The sequence below is a fragment of the Lontra canadensis genome, unplaced genomic scaffold, assembly GCF_010015895.1.
Source record: "Lontra canadensis isolate GAN:19392208 unplaced genomic scaffold, GSC_riverotter_1.0 scaffold63, whole genome shotgun sequence".
In the NCBI taxonomy this organism is placed as follows: Eukaryota; Metazoa; Chordata; class Mammalia; order Carnivora; family Mustelidae; genus Lontra; species Lontra canadensis.
The window spans coordinates 1430833-1453979 of NW_022631057.1; the positions used below are offsets into that span (position 1 = coordinate 1430833).

Genomic DNA, 23147 nt, shown 5'->3' on the forward strand with positions numbered 1-23147 from the left:
GTCAGAAATCTCAGGTGGGAAAATGCACACTTCAAAGTATATCAACCTTCTGAGTTTTTTATTGAGTTTCTTGCTTCAGGTTTTCACCCAAGCAGTGGTCACAGGTGAGTCACATCATCAGGCTGTCCTTCTTGGCCAGGAACACTGCCAGTGCTATAGCAATCATCACTATCAGCATCGAGAGCCATTGGCCACATTGCCTCTGTTAGGAGGGGTGGGGGAGAGAAAGAGGCCATGTGTTGTTGGAGAAGGTACAGGCAAAAATAATCTTCCTTCTTCCCATCCTAGCCCAGTGGAAAACCTTGGGTCAGTAGAGGAGAAAAAGCTTTTTGTATCACTGTCTCTCTCACTTGGTCACATCCTTTGGGATAAAACCACTTTACTGCTGGTCACTGGCCCCCCAATCCAGGATCACTGGCTCAGGGAACCATACCCAGCAAGAGCCATATAACTTAGATACTGATAAGAATAGTTAAGGAAAGGGGCGCCTGGGTGGCTCAGGGGGTTAAGCCTCTGCCTTCGGCTCAGGTCGTGATCCCAGGGTCCTGGGATGGAGCCCCACATTGGGCTCTCTGCTCCGCGGGGATCCTGCTTCCTCTCCTCTCTGCCTGCCTCTCTGCCTGCTTGTGATCTTTGTCTGTCAAATAAATAAATAAAATCTTAAAAAAAAAAAAAAAAAGAATAGTTAAAGATGGGATATAATTCAGCAAAATTATATTATGCTTTGTTTGTATTCTGTGGTACTTTTGCTCTCCTCACTCTTACCACTAGCTCATAATAAGCTAAAAGAACACCACTTATACTTGAGCTAATAGTAAGTCTTCCCCTCGGGCTCAAGAATTCCATGAAAATTAGGCTTGGATGCATGAGCCTGTGTTTGCTGACACTTGTTATACTATCAAGCATGTAAACCAAGTTGAATGGAACAGGCTGGCCAGATGTTGGCACGGGCTGATAAACTTTATCAGCAGGATTTGGCTAAAGGAGGAGCCATCCCACCAACATCCAGGGCGATCTGGGAGGATAGACCCTCTTACTCTGGGAGGCAGCTGTTGGCTGTGGTTCAGCTCTTCTCGACAGTGCTGCAGCTTACGCAGGCAGGAGAGATACTCGTCACTGAGGTTGTCTAACTCCGAATGCAGTTCTTTGCACTGGGGGGGAGAACACCACCAACGTCATCACCACCATTTCCTTCTGGGACAGAGCCCAGGTCTGGGAGAGGGCCCCGTGTGAGTCATCCCCTCATTCCTTTGGAATTGTTACCACCATCCTCCCTTCCCAGCTTTTCTCAGAGATTTCAGTTTGGGTTTTGACTGTATCACCTAGTTTTTCCGGAATGTGTTTGTTTAAATGATTATAATGCATATTACAATATTACGTATTATACATGTCAGTGCTCCCACGCGATTGTGTGTGTGCAAGTGCTTTGTAAATGGGGGCACCAAAAAATGAAGTTCTTGTAGCACAAAAGACCTGGGAGTGATCTTAGTACGAACATTTTCCCTAGGACCTAGTTGAGTTGCATGTGAATACTTCTGGGGATATGTGTGTTTCCAAGTACGTAAATGGAAAGGGTTTTGTTATTTAAAAGGCACACTTTATAAAAGTTTTAAGATAACTCTAGGACAAAGTGTGAGGGGTTAATATGTTTTATTAAATGTGTTTGAGTTTAGGTTGACTTTACAAAAGTAATTATTTAATAAAATCTGGAATAGCAGTTGGTATAAATGAAGAAGGGAAAAGATCAACAGATTAGCCCAAAAGCAAAGACATTTTATAAAGGCAAATGAATACCTGCTGGCATACAGTCACTGTGTAAACTTGAAAATCTTTGCTCTCTGGCTGCCTCCCAGCAGTTTTCCCTACCATTGCGGGATGATTCCCTCACTACCTTGAGGTCACCGTCTCACCTCCTTTTCCTTGGCCTGGAGCTGCAAAGTCTTCTTTTGCAGCTGGTCTCTGAAATCCCATTCTTTCTCCTTCCCTGTACCCTCAGGTTCCACTTCATAATGGGAGGGCTTTGGACTCCACACAGGCAAAGCCTGATCTAAAAAAGCAGCCAGATTCTCAGTGATGGTGAGGTCCACACCTCTGAGGCAGGGTCCTATCACTGAGACAACCCTGGAGTGAGGGGAAGGGAAGAACGGGAACAAGGGAGGACCTGTCCCTGATGAGAGCATAGAGTAGAATTCTCTTACTTCCTCCCATTGGGACCATGCTCAGTCTTGACACAGAGCTGGAATTTGAGCCCCTTGAGGGGAAGGTTGGCATCTTACTTTTCTTTGTATCCCTAGCCCTGTTTAATGGCAGATACTTCCAGAGAATACTTGCTAATCCATTTTCTTTTGTGATCTTTCTAGTAGGTTTGCTGGACGCTTCAGTATAACTAACCCCTTCTCCTTTCTAGCTTCATTTCAGTCATGAGAATGGCTGTCCTGTCCTAGACTTCATCTTCCTATGGTTAAAGATGGCTTCTGAGCCACGTGGCAGTCTTAGTCTTGGTGAAGAGAGCACTGCACTAGGAGACAAAAATTCTGGATTGTTGTCTTAGCTGTGTCCTTAATTCTTATGACCGTAGACTTTCATTTTCTTACCCATTCTATGGGTATCATAACTTCTGCCTTCTCTTTTACATGGTGATTGTGATGAGAAAACAAAAGACCATGTGGAGTGCGTAAGTGAGGAACTTGCCCTCTTTAACCCCTCATACATGATGAATTCTTTTCAGGGAGCTAAGGCAGCAGACTTTTGAGTGCTAAGAGTGACGTGATTATTGAATGCAGCATGGTGTGGGCTTGTGGAGTTGGATGTGACTTGGAAAGTCAAGTGTAAAAATTGACATTAAATCCTGCGTTCAAAATCAATTTATTGAAATGTTCAACACAGATGTATATTTTCAGAGTAGAAATTCTTTTCACAGTTTATATACCTCTCAGGATAGGAGGCTAACTGATTAAAGTGTTCTCAAAGTCAATCATCAGTCCTGAAAAAGCTCCCCTAGATCCCTGACCTAACAGACTTCTAGAACTGTATGGTACTCCAGGAGTTCCTGTAGTCCATCCCCTGCCTCTAGGCAGGCAAGAAAGACCACTAGCTTAGAATTTGTGGAAGTAAATTTGCTGACCTTTCTTTGTTAAGAGTTTCTCCTGTTCTTGAAGCTGTAAGGATTGATTCTGGAGCAAACCTGTGGAAAAACACAAGGAACTTGTCTGTACTAGCGTATCTACTGCACACAGTGTCTTTTCAGAACTTTGCTTCAAACCTTAATTATTTAAGATGTTCCTGGCTATTATTGGTTGAATTGTGCCCCTCCCCCAATTCATAGGAAGTCCTAATCCCTAGTGCCTTAAAATGTGACCTTATTTGGAGAAAGGTTCTTTACAAGTATTTTAGGGTGTTAGAGTGGGCCCTAAATTTTGGGACGCCTGGGTGGCTCGGTTGGTTGAGCGGCTGCCTTCGGCTCAGGTCATGATCCCAGCGTTCTGGGATCGAGTCCCACATCGGGCTCCTTGCTTGGCGGGGAGCCTGCTTCTCCCTCTGCCTCTGCCTGCCACTCTGTCTGCCTGTGCTCGCTCTCTCTCTCTCTCTCTTTCTCTCTGTCTCACAAATAAATAAAATCTTAAAAAAAAAAAGGAGAAATTTCAACACAACTAGATAGAAGATATCTGAAGAAACATAGGGAGAAGAAAGCCATCTACAAGCCAAAGAAAGTGGCCTGGAACAGATCCTCAGAAGGAATCAGCCCTGCCAACACCTTGACCTTGGACTTGTAGCCTCCAGAAAAAAATAAATTACTGTTTTTTAAGTCACCCAGTGTGTGGTATTTTGTTAATGAATACATCATCCTTGTATCTCTTCCTACCATGTCTTTACCTTTAAGTCACCTTAGAAGAAAGACTTCCCCAGATGACCCTGTATGAAATAGCAACTGTTTTCCCTTTTAACCTGCTTTATTTTTCTCCATGGCAGCTATGACTACCTGACACGTACTTAATTGTTCACGGAAGCTCCATACCTTATTGTAAGTTTCATTTAGGGACAGAGCTGTGTCAGTTCTGTTCAGCACTGTATCCTCAGTGTGTACACCTAAGGTGCCTGGTACTTGGTAGGGAATAAATAAGGGTATGATTTTGAATTGACTCCTTGCGCATTCAGCTCCTGCCCTATAGGTGCTCGGCATCTGCTTGTGGCTGCCTTACTCTTAACATGCATTGCACGAAACTTCTCTGTTGGGGTGTTAGGTTAAGGTGGTGGGAAGCCAACAGAGCTATTAGTTGAATTGGGTTCTCCAGCTTTCCAGCCATTGCCTACATTTTTTTTTTTTTCTTTCTCCTGAAATGTCCCCTTTCCTCTTTGGCCCCAACAGGTAGTTCTGAAGTGGACTGAGGCATCTGTAGTGTGAGCTGATTTTCCGAACCATTCCTAACGATGGATGTCTATAGGATATACTCATGTATGTAATGACTGTCAGTATATAAAATAACTGCCTTAGAAAACTCAGCGTTTTTTAAAATCTGAAAATCCGGGGGAAATTTGGGTGGTTGTCTTTGGCACAGAAGGAGGAAAGTAGAAAAGAAAAAAAGACAGGCTAACATTAACTCGTGAAGAGCTGTGTAAATGACCTCACTTTTCAAGAAGGTCCGAAAACGCACAGAGGTGGAGGGTACGTCAAAGACCGGGCCCCAGACCCCTCCTTTGGATGCCTCTTGTGGGGCAGGAGCGGCAGGAACACCAGAAAGAGCAACTGTGCTACTCTGAGAATCTGGAAGGGGAACTTACCCTGCAGCTGCTGTACTTGGGCCACCAGGGCGAGTTTCTCCTCCTCTGACCTCTTTAGTTGATCTGAAAGTGAAATAATGCAAATCGAAATAGATGAACCTGAGACTTAACCTGACACCTGAGGAGGGGAGTTAGTCGTAACCACTGATGTGTGCTAAGTGGAAGTCCTCTCTTTTTTCTACCGCCCTGGTTCTGGAGAGGAAACCAGATCCTGAGCTCCTGGGATGTCATTGGCCCCAACAACATCAGGTTGAATCAAGAGTTGTATCTGCCCATGATTTTGTCATCTACGCTGACGCAGAGGCTAGGGTGGGATGCCTTCAGTATGCCTTGCATTTCAACTGACCTTCCCCTTCCAAATCAGAAATGCAGGCTTGCCACAGGTGACTGAAATGGGAGTGCTGTGACCTCGCTCAGAGGGACTGGCTGGAAGAGCTGGCTGATACTACCAGACCCGCTAGCACAGCACAAATCTTCAGGCTGGGATGATTAAAACAGCCCTGCCTTTCCCTCGAGGTAAAATGAAATTACAAACCCAACCAAAGACTGAGGCCTTCTCCACCCATCTTCCTAGAGGCCTTGGAGGGGAAGAGTACCTTGTAGGTGCAGGGTATCCGAGCTGTACAGATCTCTGTCCCCCTGCAGGTGTTCAATCTTGGCCTGCAGTTCCTGGTGCTCATTTTCCAGAAGTCGCAGAGCCTGGTTCATCTGTAGGTCTCTACTGTCTGCTCCCTGTAAGGAGGGGGGCCCAACACAGAGGCAGGTCAGTGCTGGGGTGGAGATTGGGAACAGATCCCATGGAAGAGGAAGACTAGAATTTTAGAGACAGAGGGTTATCAGGGAAATGGAAACATTTGGGATTCTTTGTTTCTTCCATCTGCGCTTTCCTCATGCATTAGATTTTTTGATATTTCACAAGGGACTCATTTGAGTCAGGCCCAAATCATCTCTTTTTTTAGGTGTCTTCACATTGTCTTCTTATTCTAACACTGTCTTTTTTTTTCCTTTGGTAGGGTCATTTTTCTGAAAAAATTAAGGTTCAAAAGAAAAAGGCCTTCATGAGAGATATGGCAAATAGTATATTGGCCCGCTGGGTTCACAGCTTTGATAAGACACACGCTTCGGTTTATTAATTTGGCTACTCGGGTTCCTGCTTCAGGAAAATGATAAAGGTAAATTTTTGATGTGGGTCCTCAAAATTTCAAACCAAGTTAATAAAATCTATGAAGAGAAATAGCTACTATGGATGGAGGCCTGTGCCAGGCATTGTGCTGTGTGCTTTGTAATGGATTACCTCAATCCCACAACAATCCTATGACATAGTTACTACTATTTGCCTCCTTTTGGAGATGGGGAAACTGAGGCTTAGGAGATCAGTTGACTTTGACCAGGTAACACCCGTTGGAAATGATGGAACCCTTGAGAATGCCAAGAGTCTACTGTAATTGCTTAAAAATGACAATGGTAGGATGTTCGTCAATCCTCAACCTCTGAGTATGTCCGGGTGGCTTGTTCTGTGCCAGCAGTGGACATATCTGAGCTGAATGCTCTGCTGGCTTGGGGTGCAGAGAGTGGGTTGGAGTATGACAGTAGACTGATGAATATTCCAGTCTAGCTCTTTGCTCATGGATGGTATCATTCGGGGAACACTTAGTTCATTTGCATGAAACATCCTTGCTGAACTCACAATTAGATTCCAGGGCCCAAACAGTGAGTCAGATACAAAGTGGGCAGTGAGTGGGGGACTGAAAGCCAGATGCTGTCAGGCTGCCTTGAGAACCCCCATCCCAGCAGCAGCTTCTGTCCTCCCTGCTGTCACTGCCCCTCATCCCATAAGCCCTGCCTTTTCTCTCCCCATGTGCCCACCCCAGGGCCTGGTACCTGCAGTTTGGACTGGAGCACGTGGAGTTGGCTCTCCAGCTCTCTGTGCTGGGTCCCCAGGTTCCTCCAGTCCTCCTTCAGAGCTTCATACTGGCTCCTCCACTCTTCACACTTCTGCTCGGCCAGAGCCAGTGACCGCTGAGGGGGTGGTCAGACAAGAAGAGGGTGCCTTGGGGGTTCCAGGGAGTTGTGCAGCTGGCTCCCATGCTGCCCAGGGCCACCCGGGGTCCCAGCCCCAAGGAGTACACAGCATCCCTGCACCTGTGTGCTCTGCAGTTGCTGCTCTGCGCTCATTTTCTCCTCCAGCACCTTCTGCAGTGACTCCTTGGCTTTCTGCTCATAGTTGTTTTTCTGGTCTTCCATCTCCAATAACACCTTTTTCATTCCCCAAGGGGGGTATTTCTGTAAATTTCAGGCAATTCAACAAACACATATTGAACTTCTGTGTGCCAACCCCTTAGCTTGGATAAAGAAAGGAAAAGAATTTGCTCCTGGCCCCCAGAGCAGAGATACCAGTAACCTGGTGGACCTCCTTCCGGGCTTGAGGTGGGCAGGGAGAGGGTCCCAGGTGATGAGGGAGGTAAGTGGGGTTAACACGGTGCTCTAGGCATGTTGGACCTCCCCAGGCCTTCCAAGAGCACTTCAAATTCAGTATTTCCAAATCAAAATAATCTTTCTCAACCTGCTCCTTTCTCCTGGGCTGCCTATCTCGGTGACCAGCATCATTACCCACTCAGTCTCCCAAGCCTGAGACCAGGGAGTCATCCTTGATTTCTCTCACTTTCTCCCACCAATCAGTTGCTCATGGAACATTGTCAAATCAACCTCTTTAACACCTCATATCTGTGTCTTCTCCATAATTCCTGGCACTTCCTTGGTTCAAACTCTGGTAACACTATTATATGGGTCGATGCAATATTCTCTCTATCTTCAAGCCTTGAAGCTAAAGGGTACTTTCTGAAATGTAAATCTGATCATGTCACTCCCTTTATAAATCTCTCAGTGACTAAGGATCAGGTCCAAATTCCTTGGCATGGCTCCTACTTGAAAGCTCAGACTTTGATTCTATGCTACTTCCACCCAAACTGAACTATTTGCAGATTCTCTAAGCACGGTACATTTTGGCCTTTGCCTTTGTCCATGTAGCTTCTGCCTAGAGCATCCTCACCTACCCTTTCCACTGGTTGAACTCTACTCATGCTCAAGACTCTGTCCAAGGATCATGTAAATTCTGATAAATCTTGACCAATCACCCCCGACTCATTATGGATTAGGTAGCTTTTCATAGTGTTCACATAGTATCCTCTGTAAGTCTCTATCTTCCCACTCTGTTGACTCATTTTTGTCCCTTATGGAATTGTAAACTCCTTCAGGGTAGAGAGCATACTTTTTTTTCTCTTTTATCTTTGTAGCTCCAGTACTCTCAATGTTTTTAAATTCATATATTTGCATTAAAAAATTATCTTGGCTTCAGGAGTTAAGAAAAGAACAGCCTTGTATATTCACTTAGGGTCTTCCCTTCCCTAAGTGATTCTTGGGAAGGCAGGCAGCTTTTGCTGTCAACTCAGGGTTATCCCACTGAATAAACAGTAGTCTAGATGGTACAGACCTCAGGATCAATATGAAATCATTTCCATTTAGCTTTGGAATCATCTGAAAATTTGGATCTAAATGTGAGTGGGTCTTAGGTTCTTGGAATTTTCATCAGAAGCAGGATCTAGGAGGTCATACATAGGTATATCCCAGTTAGTGGACTTACCCATGCTGGCCAGCTTTAACCCCCTGCCCATTGAAAATGAAGAGCCTGGCATTCTGGATTATATGTCTGTATTTTATAAGTATGGTTGGCATCATATAGTTCCTAAGAGTCTGACAAAATAGGCCATACTGAAAAAACTAAAAGCTGTGGATCAGCAAACCTGTATATAAACTCTGTTCCCCTATAAGACTCCAAGAGTGCAGCCAGGTCCATCTTCTCTCCCTAACTCCACATGCGCCACCTCATTCTCTTATCTGACATCTCACCACTGTCAGAAGTCGATCACTTCTCCAGTGTGAAAGCTGATTTCTTTCTATCTCTTGTAATCCAAGATCAGGCCAATCAAGAGTTTACTGAAGATGGATAACAATGCCATAGAAAAGCCAAGAGTCGTGGCCTTTTACTTTCTCCCAGAGACTGCTACTAGACTGAAGTTGCCCATGGAATGGAAATCATTTTGTAGGACTTTGTTACAATATCCAGTTTGTCTGTTCAAACATTGGGACCTTTGAAGGTCTATCTGAGCAATGAGCATCTTTACTAGGGCCTCTCCCTACAGTTCCAGGTATTCCTAAGATCCCCCCGGTGCTGGCAGAGTCCTTGATGCTGCGGTTGCTTCTCAGGGTGCAAAGGGAAGAACTCTAGGAAAAAGGGAGAAGAGCTGGGTTGGGGACCAAAGTGAAAATGGCAAAGCCAGAACCAAGTGAGTAGGAATGGGTGCTTTCAGCTCTATCAGGTGTCATTTCCAGAGAGTAGGATCGAGGCTCAAGCATTCTCCTTTAATTCTAAATTCCTGGGCTGGAAATGTCTTAAGAAAGCTTACCTGGGTACAGGCGTTCAGCTGGTTTTCTAAAGATCTCAGTTTGCCCTTCAATTTGTCTTCGTTAAGCTGGCCCTGGAGCAAAGGGGATGAGTTAATGAGTTTGGGCCAAAATATGACATGCAGAGTTTTCTTCTGTTTTTCCAGCTTACTGCCTAGAATGTGGTCTGTGCTCAAGTGATGTTTGTGAAATTGAACACTTTCAGGATGTAGGGAGGAGGAAAGATGACAAAGGATGTTTGACTAGAAGAGGATCATTTCCTCTTTCTCTGAAATAGGAGAAGGAAGAATTGGACTGGCCCCAAGTCCTCTCTGTACCTTGAGGTTCTCTATCCAGTGGTTCAGGATATCATAGTAGGAGTTCCCTTGAGGGAAATCTAAGCTCTCTTCTTCTTTCCTCCTTATCTCTCTCCCTTGTCTGTCTAGGCACTTCTATATTCCTCATCTCCTCTTAGTTTTATACATGGACCTTTACTTCTAAAGTATAGGCCAATAAGACTAAACGAGTCTCCATATTCCCTTCTTTACCCCTGTCATGGGCTGAATTGTGTCTGCCCCCTCTACTACCTTCCCCCCAAGTTTATATGTTAACATCTTAACTCCCAGCACCTCAGAATGTGACTGTATTTGGAAATAAGGCCTTTAAAGAGATAACTAAGTTAAGGGACACCTGGTGGCTCAGTCTATTGAGTGTCCAGCTCTTGATTTTGGCTCAGGTCATGATCGTGGGGTTGTGGGATCAAGCCCCATATCAGGCTGCCTGCTCAGCATGGAGTCGGCTTGAGATTCTCACTCTTTCTTTCTCTCTCTGTCCCTCCCTTCCCCCCACCCTGCTTTTTCTCTTTCTCTCTCTTAAAAAAGAAAAAGATAGTTAAGTTCAAATAGGTCATTAGGGTGAGCTCTAATCCAATATGCCTGCTGTCCTCATAAGAAGAGAACAGAACACCATGTGAAGACACAGGAGAAGACAGCCATCTGTAAGCCAAGGAGAGAGGCCTCATGAGAAACCAACCCTGTCAACGCCTTGATTTTAGACTTTTAGCTTCCAGAATTGTGAGAAAATAAATTTTGTTGGTTAAGCCACCCAGGCTGTGGTATTTTGTTATAGCAACCCTAACAAATACCTAACCCCCTTCTCCCAACACACACACACACACACACACATACACACTGGGCTCAAGATGAGAGCTGTGGGCCTGGGTGGCTCAGTTGGTTGAGCACCTGCCTATGGTTCAGGTCATGATCTCGGGGTCCTGGGATCAAGCCTTCCACAGGGCTCCTTGCTCAGCTGGGAGTCTGCTTCTCTCTTGGCTCCTCCCCTTCTTCCTGCCCCTCCCCCTCCCCCACTCATGCTCTCTCTCAAATAAATACAAAAATATCTTTTTAAAAAAAGATGAGAAGGGGCGCCTGGGTGGCTCAGTGGATTAAAGCCTCTGCCTTCGGCTCAGATCTGGGATCGAGCCCCACATCAGGCTCTCTGCTCAGCAAGGAGCCTGCTTCCTCCTCTCTCTCTGTCTCTGCCTGCCTTTCTGCCTACTTGTGATCTCTGTCAAATAAATAAATAAAAATAAAATCTTAAAAAAAATGAGAATTTTTTTTCCTTTTTTTAGAGAATTTATTTGTCAGAGAGAGAGAGTGCACAAGCAGGGTGAGCAGCAGGCAGAGCAGGCAGGAGAAGCAGGTTCCCCGCTAAGCAAGGAGCCAGATGCAGGACTGGATCCCTGGACCCTAGGATCATGACCTGAGCCGAAGGCAGCCGCTCAACCAACTAAGCCATCCAGGTATCCCAAGAAATTCTTTAAGAAAGCAGGAAATGGAGGAGAGATATCAAGACAGGGTGTGTGTATGTGGGGAGTGGTGGTGGTGGTGGTAGAAGGGCTTCCCCAAAAGCCACGTTCTAGGTATTCATAAGCAGCGGTTCTAGGTATTCAAAAGCAGGGTTGGCTTAATACCATTTTGGACTTCCCAAGAGAGATGCTAATCTCGAGGGTGAGGGTAGAGAAAGGCAGGCTGGAAGAGCCTTATCTTTTTCTCAGTTTTTCAGTCTTTCTGCTGAGTGGCTAACAATCTCCTTGCTGCTTTGTTCTTTCCTCCACCAGTAGTGGTCTCCCTTTCTCCAAGGGCAGGGTTTTGTTCTTCCATCTCTGAGTCTGACTTAAGGTTGTCTGTATGAGGGGTTTGGGGAGAGAGGAGGGTGCCATCGATGAGAGAACCGGTTTCCTAGAGGAAAGGCTGTGGGTCTCTATCAGGAACTCTGATTTTCATATCCTTTTCTCCGGCTTTTTCCAACCAGACCCTGTGAGACACTTGTGAGGTCTACAAATTACATTTCTCTCCAAGCCTGAGATGCCACAACCCCTCTCAGTCAGGCAGCTTGGGTGTTTGGAACCCTCGTGATGTTTCTGGTCTACAGTGGCCTGTGTGCAGAGGAGGGGCCTCTGTTTTGAGGTCTGTCCCCTTCAGTGAGTTTCAGGGCACCTGGGGGAGGCAGGAAGTGGTATCTCACAGCTCCTGTTTTGATCTTGTTTGGCTGATTCTTCTAGCCCTGGGAGCCAGGGGGCGCCCCCACCCTTTCTGCTTCCTGTATTACTCAGCTGGGCTTTGCAAAAGCAAAAAGCTTTGCCAAAAATAATTTTTCAAAGTGCCTCCTGCTATTAATGTTTTTCATAATGTCTCATGTGAGAGCTGAGAGTCCAGGATTTGGCATCTCCAGTAGCCACAGGGCTTTGGGACAGATAAAAGAGATGGACAAAGACTTTCATTGTTCTGGGCTTTGGACTAACTGGTAAAAGGGCTGTATTTCCCTGAGTGACCTGTTCACTATCAATCCACCGGTCCTGAAATCAGCTCCTTCTGCACCCCCATTTCCTGGTTCAGATCTCTGCATTTTCCTTGTGCCTAAACTCCTGGCTATGGCAAAATGTAATGAAACCCACTGAGTTTAACGTTTATCTTGCTGTAGTTTGAGAAGAAAGCAGACAAGCCCAGAGCAATATCCTTATATTTTCCCCCTATCTCCTACCCTTTTGGGGTAGCTCCTCTCTCCTTCCTTACTATGGTTTTAATCCAACATTTTGCCTCTCCCAACTGTTTCTGCATTTTAGATATACTCCAGATTACTTTTCCATTCACGGTGAAATAGAAGACAGTTGAGGAGAGCGCCTTCAGTGGGGATGAAGGACCACCCAAGTCTGGGGCTTGGAAAAGAAAAAATCTCTTATCCACAGCTCAACCTTCTCAGGCTCCCTGAGGCAGGGAAGAAAGCTGTAGCCAAGTTGTTGCAAATGGGGCATATAGTTTCCTGGTCTGAGCCTCAGTCCCCTTGCCACACATGCTCCCGCCCCATCAAGCCCAGTGGTACAGTATGTGGGAAGAAGCACTCTTTACAGGCCCATTGTGGATGTTTTCTGGGCAACCGCCCCCCCACCTGGGAACCCAGGGCTCAGAGAGCACAGTACCCCTGGTTGGAAAAGGGAGCAAGATGGAGGCCATACACACCTGGTGCTGGTCTGAGGTCTTCAGCTCCTGCTTCTGCTTGGCTTTCCCCAGCCTCTGATCTGTTCTCCAGAAACACCACCACCTCACCGCAGAAGCGCCAGCCCACAGCTCATCTCTGCTCTAGCAGGGGTTGCTTAGGGCTCCCAGCCAATCCCCCGTGGTGCTGTCATCTCAAGATCTCGTTTCCACTTTGCAGAACTTAAAACCCCAGTGTGCCCTGCTCTTGTTTTGTATTGCCCAACACTGCCAGCTTGCTTTCTCTATTGCCCGAATTGTGTCTGCTCTGAAGGGTGGACCCAGCTCTAGAGTCTCAGCAGTGCCCCAGGCCCCATCACCTCCAGCAGCCCCAGAGTCAGCTTTGAGGTGGAGGCAATGCAGGGAGCTCATTCTTGGGGTTCTCTCAGAGTTTGTGGTGAGCTTCCATGCATGTGAAGTTAGAGAGTAAAATCACAGGGGCCAAATGGGAAAAATAAAGGCCTGAACTGGGCTGAATGTCAGTCCCTATTTTGGTCACATTCTTCCAATTAGTTTTCCCAATACCATAGTCCGGGCTTGTCCTTCAGCAGCAGTTGGGGCTTCCATGGCAAGGGTGGAGGGTTGGATTATTTTGTTTTGGGGGAAACAAGAGCTCTTAACTGACTATTTTTGTGAAAAACAGGAAGCTAGGGGGTTGGTGGGGAGGAGGAAGAATAGAAGGGTGCGTATAGGGAGGGGTGGGAGAAAACCACAACCAGAGGAACTTCCGCTCGCGTGCCCATTGTGGAGTGAAACTGCTCCAGAGGTGACCTTGGAAATGTCTCCCATTCCCGCCAAGCTTGCCACTACTCGCGCTCTGAGTGTGGCTTACCTGGGATGTTGCCCCAGCTTTGGCCACTTCCACACCCACCCAGAGCCACAGTCCCCATTGTCGTCGGAGATACTTCCAAAACGCAGATCCAATCGTTTTTGCCTCACTTCCTTGACTTTTTAGCATGTATATTGCCCAAGTGAGCACAGCTCCCCAGCTATTGACTGAGCTCCTTGGGAGGATGGGCCAAATGTTGCTCAGTATCCGACTTTAAACCCACATACTGAGTCCTCCCGTTGCTCCCCTGCCGCTTGCCTGGAGCAGAGTTTCTCAGACTGGGGTTGGCATGTGTTCTCCTAGGTCTGTGATACATATGCCTTTCATTTAGGAAAGAGTCTCTGCATTATTAAAGTTTGAGATCCCCTGTCCAACAGGAAACTCCATAATTCCAGAGACCTGTCTGAAACCCCTCCTGGTCTTACCTTTGGAACTCCTCTGCCTCCATCCCTTCATTTCAGCCACTTTGTTACACAGAGGCCTATAATCATTCTGATTTCTTTACCATAAACACCCCTTTCTTTCTGTTTTTTCTTCCCCATTATCATTTGTACTGCTGTAACCAGTAAATGACGCATCCTTCCAGACCTGGCTCAAATGGTCCCTCTCCTTTGGAGCCTACCCTGTTCCACTTCAGGCAGAATAATTGCTTCCTTCTCTTTCCTCTGCATCCCGTTTTAGAAACCACTGTTACAGCTTTATCATAAGCTGCATTCGGGTTATTTACTACACGTCTCTCTCTTCCTGGTTGATAGGTGACCTCCTCAAGAGCAAGAACCCTACTTCTTTTTGTCCCTGTAGCATGGGGCTCAGCACACAGTTGAAACTTATCAAATGCCTGCTGCATAGATGAGGGCGATGATCTCAAATTAGTTCAGCACCGGAAACCACCTGGCATGCACAGCTGTCTGTCCAGGCTCCTGCTCTGCCCAAGACAATGACTTCCTTGACAATCAGGAGCCCTGAGCATAGACACTAAATCCTGGTACAATGACATGTGAGGAAGGAGGCCTGAACTGAGGAAGTCTCTTTTACATCACTGTCAACTTCTTGGTTTTGATCCACACCCTCCCAGCCCATCTCTCTGTCTAAAGACAAGTCCTCTGTGCTGGAGGGTTAGGTGTTCATGGAGGCCTGTGAGGTTGTGCTTTCTCTTTGTCTGCCCTGCTCTTTGCTCCAGTGGCGTAGCTCCCGGAATAGCATAGTCTAGAGGGTTTCACTATGGGGTCTAAGGACCCCTGGGAGTCCCTGAGACCCTTTCACAGGTTCGGTAAGGTTCTTCCCTTTTCATCTATGTATCTGTGTGAGTCTGGATTTTCCTACATATACTTCAGTCAAAACAGTGTATTACAACAGATGGAAATAGGAGAATCGAGCAGTCTTCTTTTCAGACTTTAAAAAGATTTGCCAAAGTGTAAAACAGTGCTACACCCCTCACTATTTTTTGGAAAAACATACTCATTTTTCATAAAAATATGTAAATTAGGTTCACGTGTAATGAGCTTATTGTTGTTATTTTAAAATTTATATACATTTTAAGATTCCTGTTTTCATTGCTCATAAGGTAAATCCTTATAGGGTAAATATAAAAAATTCTTTGGGGTTTTTAATAAACTTTTTTAAGAGTATAAAGCAGTCTTGAGATTAAAAAGTAGGAAACCCATCGCATTAGACCATAGCACGCCTCTAGGTCTTTGCTTGTGTTGTATCCCCAGCCTAGAATGTAGTTCCTGCTTCCACGTTAGTCTGGAAAACACTTAATGTAACTACAAATATTTCCCTGGTTCTCCTCTTCTTTGGAGTCATTCCTTCCTTCTTGTGTACTATTATATCCCAAAAACATTTCTCTTATTTCATTTCTCATATCTCTGCATTGTTTAGGTATCTGTTTCCCTGCCAAAACCACAGCTCTCTGAAAGCAGGGACCCTGACTAATTAATCTCATGATTTCCAGTGCTCAGTACGGAGAACATGATCTATGAATATTTGTTGAATGAATGGACTAAATTAAGGAGGTCTGAATTTTAGTTCCAGTTCTGCCTCTAGCTAGCAATGTGACTTTAGGCAAGTCACTTGACCTCTCTGACACACAGTTTCCTCATTGGTGAAAGAAGAAAACAGACTACATGATCTCTAAAATCGCTTCTCACTTTGACCTTGATGTCTAAGCTGATTAGTAGGTACACGGTTGCTCACAGTTAATATTGGAGTGAATCCCATACAAAAAAAGAAGTTAGCATTTACCATAACCAGTAATAGCAAATATACGGGCATCTTCCTTCTTTTCTCCCAACAAATTGAGCCATGGGAATTCTTGCCAGTTTTGGTTCTGGGTCTTTCCTGGGTGTGGAGTACTGTGACCCCAGCTCATGACTGTGGATTTAGCTGAGCTCTCCCATATAGTTACTGTGACATGTCTGACCTCTAGGTCTTAGCGCCTCCCACCTCATCTCTTCAGTAGTGAGAAAACCTCTTCCCTTGCTGGGATCATATGGAAAAAGGAACAGAAACTCACGAGCTTTGTTCAAATAAAGATTTCATTCCCTTACCTTCCAAGAGCTGTCAGAGGCCCTTATCAGAGTGGAGAGTAGGTCTTGGAGAATCACCATTTTCTGTTTTAGAACCAGCTCCCTTTGTAAGGCCTCCTGAGGGGCAAAACACAAGAAGGGACATTAACCTGAGGAGGAGGGAGCAGGTGGGGAAAGAGCTGAGGGGAGAGCTCACATGTTACTTACTTTGAGGTACTCAGAAAGTTGGATGATTTCCTAGAGAGAAAGAAAAGGGGTATTCTAGAAGATTCTATGTCCTCTGAAATCCTGGAACACAGAACCAGAGCCAGGACTGACTTGTGTCAAGTAAATGTTGTTCCTTGGCTCAGACAGAGTCCCTCCAGGTCCCCATGTCTGTGCTTGTCCAGGAAGAAGGTGCCCCTTCATCCTAGCTGTGTTTACCAGGGAATTCCAGAATGTCAGATCTTGGAGGAGCTGAGATACCATCTGAGTCAACCCTTCAAAGTGAGGATTTTCTTACCTTATCCAGAACCGCAACTCCGTAACTGAGAAGAGAAGAAATGAAAACAGAAATGACAATGGATCAGAGAAACAAGCACTTGGGGAGAGGTGGGTAGATTCCTTTTCCAGTCTCTTCTGAGAGCCAACAGGGTGGGGCAGGTCTTCCTTTCTCTCAATTAAGGAGGACATGGAAGTTCACTGTGCTCCTTCTCCACATGGGGGAGCGAGTGGCGGTGGTGGTGAGAGTTTCAACAAAGCGTAGACGAGAGGAATGGCGGTGTATGAGGAAGCTGGGGGCAGGAACGGAGAAGGTACTCACTTGGTTTGCTGACTGGCATCATTCTTAATTGTTGGCTGGGCTGCTTCAGCCTTTGTCTGAGTGCCTGAGCAATAGAAGATAAGGCGATTCAGAAGCCATGGAGGAGGAAGTGGGAAGGGACAGGGGCTGTCCACTGTCAGCAAGCTGAGCCTGCTGTAGCAAGGTTCTCTGCAGGCCCCAGTGAGTGAGGGAGGCTCTGCTCTTACCGCGATGGTGCTGGGGTGGTTTTTTGGTGGGAGAGTCCTTCGGTGAAAAGTCCCTGGCCTGGGAGAGGCGGTCAGGTAGATCCCTCCAGGTGCCTGAGGGATGGTGACGCTGGGTTCGAAAGATCTCAGGGCTGGTGTCTGACACCTGGAAAGCAAGTGGGGGATGCTGAAAGCTTAGAGCCTCTTAGAGCATGATTCTCCAGCTAACTGCAGAAAGATGAACCCGTGATCAATTTCCAGTCTAGAACACCAAAACAACCCATTCAAACCTTGAAAACAGTATACTAAGTTGTCCCTGCTCCTGCCCTCTCTCATCCTAGCTGGTGGGAATTATCCTTCCCAGGCCAGGCAAAGAGGGAGCAGGGCTTGACTCTCCTTACTTTCTTTGGAATCCCTGTCTACTTTGTTTGTTTCGGTCACTTATGCTGCCCACAGTGATGTGGAGAGAGAACTGGTCTGAGAGTGAAGGCGTCTGGGGTCAGACCCTGCCCTTTCTACGTGGTCTCAGTCTCCTGTCCATGTAATGAATCTACGTGATGTAGGCGGTCTCTGAGGTCCCTTCCATATGCAAGAGGAGGCTTCCTTCCTCTCAGGGATGGATGGAATACTGCTGAGGTTTTTGTGAAGAGCAGGGATGTGCTGGGAGGGGTCTAGTAGCAGTTGTCACCATCTAGTCCACATCTTCTTTTTTTTTATATCTTCTACATACACACTCAAAATATCTTCTACATACACACTCAAAAATTCTATGGTTGTAACAACACCAAAAGGCTAAGGAATGCCTATGGTGGCCAGTCATGCAGACTGACTCCACCGCAGTAAAACTTCAGTAACTGATAGGCTTAAGTGAAATTCTTTAGTTACGTGTGTTTGTTCTTTCTCTTCTTTAAAAAAAAAAAGTTTTTTAAACGAAAAGCAAGCAAAAAAAGAACAGAAACCTCCTTGCCGTAGAAACTACACATTTGGTTTTATTTCATAATCAGGCTCAAGGATCGTTTTTCTGAACAGGACCTTCTGTTGTGGATGATAGATCCATTAGTTAAGAAACCCCGACTGAACTTCTAGTCTGGGTATGGAACTAGGCCAGGTACTTCCAGGGAATACGGCGGACCCGTCCCCGCTGTCAACAGGCACACAACATGGATAGAAGACACAGATGGCTGGCTGGCTTAGATCGCCTCAGCAGACCCTGATTTCTGCCAGCACTGCTCCTTCCTAGGCCAGAACGATGGGTTCTCGAAGTATTATTACACAATCTTAGAGGATTTATAACCTCATAAGGACCACAGAGAGCAGAAGTGGCCTGAGGAAGCCAGGGAAAGCTTACTGGACCACATGAAGCTTTCGTTGAATGAATTTAGTACAAATGGAACGGTCCAAGTGGAAGGGGAAAGGTAGGTGGGTGCAACAGCCTCACAGAAGAAGAGAGGACAGGGGTGTGTGTGTGTGTGTGTGTGTGTGTGTGTGTGTGTGTGTTCCTGAGAGGGGGCATCAAGAAGATGGGCCTGTGTACCTGGCATACAGTAAGCACTCTGTAAATATGTGTTGAACGATATATGTATAGACCGCCTAAATTTGAACAGATAACTAGGAGTTAGCAATGGCGTTGTTTACATTTTTTTTCTTCTTTAAGGAAGAAAAAGAGGCAAGTACAAAACAAAAAAACAGCTGAACAAACAAATAAAAACCCAAACAGCGAAAGTCCCTGAATGAGTCTAAGTGGCTCAGGGAGGTGACTCTATTACTGAGGAAGCAGGAACTTAATTTAAATTTCCTTTTCAGTGAGTCTGAGCCCACCCGCGTGCCATAGTACCCCTGCCCCTGTCCAGAGCAGCGTGTCCCCCGACATGACCCACCTGCTGCTGGGGGGAAGAGATTCTGTGGGCCCCAGACAAGGGTTCTTTGAGGTCAGTTGGCTGGCCTGGCCTCCTGGAGGGACCTCGCTCCTTGGCCCTGGGGCTCTGGGCCTTGCCTTTCTCCTCCACCTCCAAGTTCCTCCTCCTGAAGAACTCCCGTTGCCGTGCTCTCTGGAGCTGCTCTCTTTGCTGGAGCCTCAGTGCCTTCCCCACCTGGCGGCAAGTGGTCACATTGGGGCGGCAGCGGCGGCTCTCACGGGTCTCTTGCCGGCGCTCACACTTGGCCTCGTAGCTCTCAGCCCACCGGGCCAAGCGAGGGGAAGGCCTGGGGTCCAGGCTGATCATGATGACCTCCTGAGCACCTGTTGCGTTTGGCTTCCAGTTCCTGGAATAGCTCCCTGGGTCTGCCAAATGCCAAGAGGGAGGAGAAGGGGAGGGGTCAGAAGATGGGCAGAAAATGACGGTCTCCCTGGACCAGGGGCGGAAATAGCATAGCCTCCCCCTGCATGTGGGTTGAAAACGGACAAGGTGATGGTGTTGAACTGGGAGTCAGGACTCCTGGGTCCAGGCCATACCTGGCACCTGTAACTTTTGCTTTCCTCTCGCCTATGTTTCCCCCTCTGCAAAGCAGAAAGATCTCTTTGGCTACCACTTCTTCCTTGACCTTCCTTGACCTCACCCTCCCTCTGAGTCAGGGGAATCTGAGAAATAATTGATGAAAATTGACATGGAAATTGATGAAATTTGGATGGCAGGTAGGGATGTGTTCATTTTCCAGAGACTTCTAGAGAACCAGGTAAACTGGCTTCCTGTTCTCCAATCTAGAAGGAAAGCCAGCATCTTTATGCTCTCTTGGCCCAAGCTGATGCTAAAATAGATGAGTGACTCTTCTCAAGGCTTGGAGAGATAACCAGGCCCCCCAAATTGGGGCCTGTCCTGTGACTCACTGCTATCTTCTTAGCCCTTAATAACTAGCTTCTGAGTCCGGTTTTGGGTGTGGTTTAGGAGGGAAACCTCACACTAACTCCTCTAGTCATGGAGTCCTGACATTGGTCCGTTGGTACCCACTCCTGGCCCAGGACTGGGCTCTGACCTGGAGCACATCAGCTCAAACCAGTATTGGCTGAGTACCTGCCTACTGCCCAGTGTTGACCAAAACATTTCAGAGCCTCCAGCTCAGTAACTCTCCAAGCTGAAGTTTCCATGTTTTAGAATCTCCTCCCTGTTAGGGCTAAGTATGCTGCCAGGTCTGCTCTCCTTAGCCCAAACAGAGATCGTGCCATCAAAACCAGCAACCATGCAAATGATACCTCAGTAAGGCTATTATAAACAGAAAGGAAACAAATGAAAACAGTCACTCCAAGTCCCCAGGGAACCAGGCTTGGTGTAGAAGCCATACTTGCTGCCTCTTCTTTCTTCTCTGCGCTCTTCTCTCTCTTTCCCACTCTCTGTCACCTACCTTCTGCACATTTGTTTCTTCTCCTAGAACCCTCTGGTAGCTTGGCTGAGTTGGGGCTGGAGCTGGCTGAGCCAGATTCTGAGCACAGGAAATTCCGTGCCCTGCCTCCACTGATCGCTGGAGTCAAGCCCAGTGGATGATGAAGGAAGAGGGACTCCCCCTTCCAGCTTCTGCTTCTCTTCTCTATCCCATAGTGTCATCACCCACCAGCCGGGGAACCCAGTTCCTGGATAGGTGAGAGAGGGCATCTCAGCTTCACTGGTCAGCAGGCAATCTCCAGCTCTGGCCCCTTGAGTTTATTTATAAGCCAAACAGACTCAACAGGTAGCAGCCTCTCTGCCCTTTCATTGGAACTTTGCTACCCATCTGGCTCAGTCCAGAATTCTCTGCAGGATTCTTACTCTCCCTCTGATCAGACCACTCATGCCCTGGGGCCATTCATGGGTGAGGCGGTCTCACTCCAGGAGAGGGTCTTATAAGGTCAAGCCAGGCATTCTCCCAAATGCCTGACTCTGGAGGGCTGGAGGGGCATCGCTCTGGCCTTGGGCAGTGCAGGCCCCAGGCAGAATTGTGAAGTTGTCAGTGCTTTCCTCTCATCCCATCCCTGGGGAGCTCTCCCCTTTCTTTAGGCTTTTCTCCTCATTCCTACCCTGTAGAGTTCCCTGACTTCCCACCTGCCACTTCTGTTATTTAAAAACAGAACAGGATCCAAAAGGCCCATTGGTATTGAGTTGTGAATGACTGAATGATTGTGTACAGGTGAGCTCCACATCCAGAATCTACCTTGTAGTAGCTTAAGCCACGGCCCCTGGCTACTCTGCCTTAGATGGGGGCAGCTGAGAGCCCTGGCTCCTGGCTGTGTGGGTTCATATCTTGGCTCTCCTACTACCTCTGTGCTTTTGGACAAGCTATTAACCATCTCTTAGTCTTAGTTTTTTCATTTATAAAATAGGACCACAACCTCCCTTGTAAGCTTGTAAGAATTAAAGAAAAAAAAATGCCCATCGAGCATCCGGCACATAACACACAATAAACGTTAGGTTTTTACAATACTGAAGTAGGATTATTATTACCCCGGTCTTGCTGATCCTGGCTCTTAAAGACTTGGTGCTGTAAGACCGAGGCCTCCAGCTAGACTCCAGGATCAAGAATGCCTCATCCCTCTGTCCCCCACTCTCTTCTCTTGGAAGGGGTGCTGTTTACACATGGAGGGGATGTGGTCTCCGGTTGAAATCATATGTACAGCTCTGGTTCATCTGGGTGTGGGCCACTGTGATCTGGGCACAGCTGCCATCTCAATTAGGCCCCGCAGAAAAGCAAAGAAGAGGTGGGGTGCAGAATCCATGTCCAGCCATCTGCTTCCCACCATTAAAACGTGGGCCACTGGGTCCCCTCCCTATTTGGCTCCAGGGAATCCGAGGGCTTTGCAGGGGAGGCAAAGCCAGTAATTATGGAGAATCCTCCTACCTCCCTGCCGTGGGAAGGAAAGGGCTGTGGGGGAGGAGCCGGAGCCTGAGATGTCTTTCCAGATTCTGCCAGGTCGTGGACACCAGTGCACCAGTCCGCGGACAATGTGGGGTGGCCTGAGGGGCAGACCCCGGGACCGGCTACCCAGGCAGAGTCTTTCAGTATAAATGGCTCCTTACAGAACGGAGCATTCCCAGACCCCCCACCCCCACCCCCATAGGATTAGGTGCACACAGCTGAGTGGAATCCCGTCCAGCTTTCAGGGATGTCTTGACTGTTCTGATTTGCTTAAACACAAGAAGCCGTGTGGGATGGCTGAGTGACAGGGATGGGCTGCGGACGAAAAGGGAACTGGTCCCTGTGTGGTTCAAAGAAAGGTCACTGGGCCGCTGCCCAGGCTTTCTGGCATCTGGCAGCATGACAGGGCCCATGTGGAGCTTGGAGAGGAGGTGATACAGGCTCAGGGCGTCCTGCCACAGGGAGAGGTCAGGGTGCTGCCCTCACCTGACAGTGGTTTGTCGCCGCCTTTCCAAGACTGCTCCTGCTTCCTGTCTGTGTGTGCAGTGAGGGGCTTCCCGCATAGGTCTGGCCGCCCGGGGCACAGCTCCCAGTGTGAGCTTAGGAGAGAGGGGCCTGCACAGAAGCCGCGGAAAGGCAGCGTGTCGTTTTGGGGACTCCTGCTTTGAAGACAACCGTAAAAGGTCGTTTAATTCATGCCCATCACTGGCAAGCTGGGACCCTAAGTCATTTGACTCACTCCTAATCCAATCTAACGGACAGAGCCGAGGAGCGTTCAAAGCTGTATCCGTGGGCCACGCCTGGTGCTTCCCGGAACCATCGCAGGACGCTTTCCTCCTTACCCCACCCCCAACACTCTTAAACTAACTCATCTACTTCTGTGTCTCCCCCTTCAGCCTAGGGAAGCTTGGGTGACGGATCATTTTCCCTGCCCCAGAGTCAGAGGTCCCCAACCTGGACACAAAAGCATCCTCCTTCTCAGTTACCTTGGGTCCCAGGCTCCAAACCAAACAACTCAGAAGAGCATTCCAGCTCCTGGGCAGATCGTGGCTCTGGTCTCAGATGGGGCAGGACAGCAGCTGAGTAAAGTGCAAGCTCTCAATCCGTGGCTCCGGGCCCCCTTAGCGTTTCCCTTGTTAGTACGGTCTTTCTTTTTGCACAGCAGCCTTTGCTGAAACAGGAAACAGACAAAGCCACAGTGCTTGCTCACCCCAGTTCCTCTATCTTGCT

The 23147-nt window shown here is 47.4% G+C and overlaps 1 protein-coding gene across 1 annotated transcript; it reads right to left on the reverse strand.

Moving 5' to 3' along the window:
- Nucleotides 1-43: 43 nt before the first annotated feature.
- TRAF3IP3 (TRAF3 interacting protein 3) lies at nt 44-23147 on the reverse strand. The gene is made up of 17 exons (XM_032878113.1): nt 22904-23147; nt 22404-22532; nt 18974-19377; nt 17118-17262; nt 16912-16975; nt 16612-16636; nt 16317-16346; nt 16131-16226; nt 9243-9314; nt 6922-7062; nt 6661-6798; nt 5376-5511; nt 4780-4842; nt 3125-3184; nt 1911-2047; nt 1038-1151; nt 44-202 (listed from the first exon to the last, which is right to left on the reverse strand). Exons 3-17 carry the CDS (start codon nt 19316-19318, stop codon nt 110-112), a joined length of 1659 nt encoding a protein of 552 aa, XP_032734004.1. The 5' UTR covers nt 19319-19377; nt 22404-22532; nt 22904-23147; the 3' UTR covers nt 44-109.

Coding starts and splice junctions, on each gene's coding strand:
- TRAF3IP3 (XM_032878113.1), bottom strand. CDS start 19,318: ATGATCAGCCTGGACCCCAGGCCTTCCCCTCGCTTGGCCCGGTGGGCT. Junction 6,799..6,921: donor AGCAACTGCAGAGCACACAG/GTGCAGGGATGC, acceptor CCACCCCCTCAG/CGGTCACTGGCTCTGGCCGA. Junction 2,048..3,124: donor GAAACTCTTAACAAAGAAAG/GTCAGCAAATTT, acceptor CTGCTTTTTTAG/ATCAGGCTTTGCCTGTGTGG.